Source organism: Physella acuta, unplaced genomic scaffold (genome assembly GCF_028476545.2).
Source record: "Physella acuta isolate Inbredline_101_S28 unplaced genomic scaffold, ASM2847654v3 ptg001269l, whole genome shotgun sequence".
Taxonomy (NCBI): domain Eukaryota; kingdom Metazoa; phylum Mollusca; class Gastropoda; family Physidae; genus Physella; species Physella acuta.
In genome coordinates, this window is record NW_026732784.1 from 128,021 (window position 1) to 132,533 (window position 4,513).

Genomic DNA, 4,513 nt, shown 5'->3' on the forward strand with positions numbered 1-4,513 from the left:
GACGTCGGCGGTGAAGGCTCTCGTGACGCTGTCAAATAAGACTGTCTTGACTCTTCTAACACCGGCACTGGTGGCACTGTTGTTGTTAACGGTGACGCCAAGCTTGACGCCGCTGGTGATAGCTCGAATAACTTAGGCGATGAAAGATCTAATGACGCCGAAGATGAAGACTTTAGTGACGCCGGAGGTGAAACCCGTATTGACGCCGTCGATAAAGACTCTACTGACGCCGCTTTTGACGCTCTCAGTGACGCCGCTCTTGACGCTATCGGTGACGCCGCTTTCGACGCTATCGGTAACACCGCTCCCGACGCTGGCGGGGAAGGATCTAGTGACGCTGTCAAATAAGACTGTCTTGACGCTTCTGACGCCGGCAATGGTGACTCTCTTGTTGCTATCGGTGACGACAGTCTTGACGCCAACGGTAATAGCTCTGACGACTCCGTAGATGAAAACTCAGATGACGCCGTAGATGAAAGCTCTAGTGACGCCGTCGACAAAGACTCTGATGACGCTTCTGACGCAGGCGTCGCTTGTGGCACCGGTGGAAATCTTTGCTGGTTCCGCCTCCGCCTGCAGAACACACCTGTATAGACGAAGAGGATTTGAGTGTTCAAAACACATGTACAGATGTTTGCTATGCTGGAACTAGAACAGTAATTACGTTTTGTAGCATGTACAATTAAGCTTAATAAAATAAGTCTTGGACAAATATAGTAGGAATCAATATATGTGGGCTAATAATTTAGCCCACATATATTGGGCGTCAAAATAACGTGAGCCAAAAGTCAGAAGTCAAAATGTTATGGGCATTTAGGTCAGAGTTCAAAATGTTATGGGCATTTAGGTCAGAGGTCAAAATGTAGTGGGCATTTATCGAAAGGCTGTAACCTACCATATGGTCGATCAATGCTTAAGGAAGAAAACGATCGCAAATTTTAAATCACGTGTAGGACACAGTTATACTAAACTAGATTGAAAAAAAAATCAGCATAAATATTTTAAGTTTAAGTCAGAATTGTCTGCAGTATTTGGGACTGTACTCGGCACGCTCATTCCGCCTTCGATTTCGCGGTACAAGGATGTGCCATACGTCACAACTAACGTTCGAATGTCTACTGGTCGTTCAAGTAAACTTGAATTAAAAAAAATTTCAGACGTTATTTAAGTCCCCCAAATGGAATAAAATCTGCCCCACCCCCACAAGTTCCGTCTATCCACTCCCATACCTCAAAAACAAACGTGAATCTGCTTAAAGCTAATTGTAAGTGTAAAGGTAAAAAACTTACAGCAACTCATCAGTAAAAGTGTGATTACAACCACTGGTAGGACGATACCATAGAGTGGATTTGTCCCGCTGTATAGGCTGCATAGAGGAGACATGATTAGTTTAATCAATCGAATTAAATAAAATAAAAACTCAGGGCGGGTTCAATTCAGTTTTGTCTCGTCTTGTGTAAATCCCAACCCAACCGAGTCTAACTTAACATTATTTAGTAAAACTCACCCTAACACAAACCAAACGAACCCAACGGTATTTAGTGTAAGTCCCCCGAACACAAACCAAACGAACCTAACGTTATTTAGTACTAGCGTCATCAATTCGTTACCAGTCTTGTAATTTTAGACGCGTGACCTTGTTATTTTAATGTAAACAAAGCAGGAGCTATATTTCTTGGACCGTAGTTGTTCGGGCGCGGGTTTGTCCATACCACCGCCTAGACGCCCCCAGGGAGTGCTGTATAAAAGCCTTGAGTGGGTCAATAACCCTTCGTAATAGCGAAATAGAATACACCTCGGCGGCCGTTTAAGTTTCAGGGGCGTCACGGGGTGCTCTCGGGAGCCACCGATTAGACTACAGCAGGGGCGCCGGGTTCGGTTTAATCATCGCAGGTAACCCGACCGGCGTCCTGATTCAATTTAGTCAAAGGTTATAGTAGTCAACTGTATCCATAGTGTATGGCACTTTTTAAAACGAACATAGGCGCCATAGACTTGGGGCGCGAAATAGCATCTTGCCGGGGCGCCTCCCTTTTTTTTCGCAGAAACCTTGCCAAGAGTAGTTTCAACAATACTCACACACACAAATACTTTCATATATATATATATATATATATATATATATATATATATATATATATATATATATATATATATATATATATATATATATATATATATATATATATATATATATATAATACCCTACCGCAAACCGGTTTAACCTAACCAAAAATGACTTACCTTCTAGATGCCAGTTCTAGCAAATTAAAATTCAAAGAAAAGTTAGCCTTGAACAACTGGAAATCAAAAGTTTCCCTGAAAGTAATGATTTTAGATGGTAGATTATAAATCAAAGACAAGTTAGCCTTTAACAAATGGAAATCAAAAGTTTCCCTGAAAGTAATTATTTTAGATAGTAGATTATAAGTCAAACACTTTTATTCCAGGTTCAAATTTAAGACATTAAAACAAACTTCTTTATTCCAGACTGTTTAGATTGAGAAGATTAAGTGAACTGAGATTAGACCTGATCTAATATTATAATAAATCTGTCTAAATCTACTGAGTAGTAGGTACCATGTATGGAAAGTTGAAGCTAATATAGAAAATCAACTTACCGGTTTGATTTCCAAGTGAACAGATGGATTTGACAGGAAAAGTCGCCCTTGAAAAAATCGATCTTTAGGCCATTTCTGGAAAACACGTTTCATGAATCAAAAGTTTTATGTGCCAGCTGAGTACAAAACTACCAAACTTACCATCGATTCTAAAGTAAGCTGATTACTGCGTTACCGAAAGGTGCTGCAAAATTAGCGTGAAAGTTTACTTAATGAAAAAATAATACTTTTAAAGTTGTTAAAATTTGGGACGCATTAAATATTGTTGAAAACAAAATTATTTATTATTTTAAAGGATAATCGATTTATATTTATATAGAAACATTTCTTTTATTTGGATGACGCTCAAATCTGAGTTGTTATTAAACGATGAAAAGAAAAAAATTAATCTCGGTTGTAATAAAATTATATGGGACGCGTACACAATTGATAAAGCGTTTGGCTGCTAGCCCAAAGGTCCCGAGTTCGGGTCTCTGTTCGGACTTGTGACTGTAGAACTTCACTGAGTCCTTCCAGCTCTAATGAGTACCTGACATACATTTGGGAAAGTAAATGCGGCAGTGCAATGTGAAGCCCACACCATCCGTTCATACTCAGATGTCAAGAAACATGAGCTCTACTCTATCTGCTCAATGGATCGCTAGGTTTGAAGAGGAAGTTTACTTTGACTTACAATTACATGCTACAAAAATATGTTATTCTGGGTTGTAATAAATAACGAAAGACATTAAAGCAGCTTACTCATGATTGGTGGTATCGGTGTTGTCGAAAGCAAACCATCTAGTCAAGGCACTCCAATAATCTTGCACTGGTTCCTCGCTCAACTCCACTGTAAACAGTTTCATTTGTTAGTTTCTTTGTTGCTTTGTTACACTGAGTACTACCGCAAAACTTAATTACACATTGTCAACAAAATGTAAACACTATATGTGTACTACATACGCTGATATACACATACATGTGTAGATAAGTACATATACAAATAAACACTAAGAATCAATATGCATACACACATAATTGAAATGTCTTACTGTTTAAATTAAGCAATATCGTAAACAAAATTAGAGTCTGACGTAGATTTGTGGTCCAATAGATTTATGGTCCAATAGATTTGTAGTCCAATAGATTTGTGGTTCAATAGATTTGTGGTCCAATAGATTTGTGGTCCAGTAGATTTGTGGTTCAATAGATTTGTGGTCCAGTAGATTTGTGGTCCAATCTCAGCCTTTCATGAAGATATTTATGTGGCTTTTACATTCTTTGGGTCAGTATATGAAAGGTAACTTACTTTTAACAGAAATTAAAATCATTGGGTTACAAAAGTTAAAAAAAAATAATTTTAATATTTTAGAAATGAATGTTTTACAATTTGTAAATGCAGACATTTTGACAATTTTTGTTGTTGACCTTGGAGGCTATGTGGAAATTTTAACTCTAACTTTCACTTTAGTAAGATTGCCTGTTTCAGACCATTGTTAGTGATTTTGTCCGAGGTAGGCCTATTCGAAAATAAAATCGCATTTAGCATTTTTGTGTTGTAATACAATAAAAAACAAAGACATTAAAAACCAATACTCTAGTTTATATTTATGACCGTGAGCGTCTATCAGCTAAACATACTTTTGTTTACATTTAGATATCGACCCGTGTAAAAAACAAAAATTGTTTTTTTTTGTCTATCTAAAAAAATAAAATTGTTAATTGCACGCAAATACTAAAAACAACATCTAGGCTTAGATCTATGTCAAATCTGCAGAAAAGACACATATCTGCACAATCAAGTTTTTATAAACAAATCCAGTTAAATTTTATGTTTAAAAACTTTTCAAGGCCGAGACTGTGGGATTAGTCCACACAAAAAAACTTTTACATCTAACTACTTAGATCTAGTC

The 4,513-nt window shown here is 37.4% G+C and overlaps 1 protein-coding gene across 1 annotated transcript; it reads right to left on the reverse strand.

Annotated features, from left to right (window-relative positions):
- Positions 1 to 456: 456 nt before the first annotated feature.
- Positions 457 to 3,707, reverse strand: LOC131957809 (uncharacterized). The gene is made up of 5 exons (XM_059322603.1): positions 3,653 to 3,707; positions 3,363 to 3,450; positions 2,622 to 2,696; positions 2,245 to 2,319; positions 457 to 586 (listed from the first exon to the last, which is right to left on the reverse strand). Coding segments are annotated over exons 1-5 (369 nt in total). The 5' UTR covers positions 3,654 to 3,707.
- Between the last annotated feature and the right edge of the window lie 806 nt (positions 3,708 to 4,513).

Coding starts and splice junctions, on each gene's coding strand:
- LOC131957809 (XM_059322603.1), bottom strand. Junction 2,320..2,621: donor TTCACTTGGAAATCAAACCG/GTAAGTTGATTT, acceptor CATTACTTTCAG/GGAAACTTTTGATTTCCAGT. Junction 587..2,244: donor CTAGAACTGGCATCTAGAAG/GTAAGTCATTTT, acceptor TCGTCTATACAG/GTGTGTTCTGCAGGCGGAGG.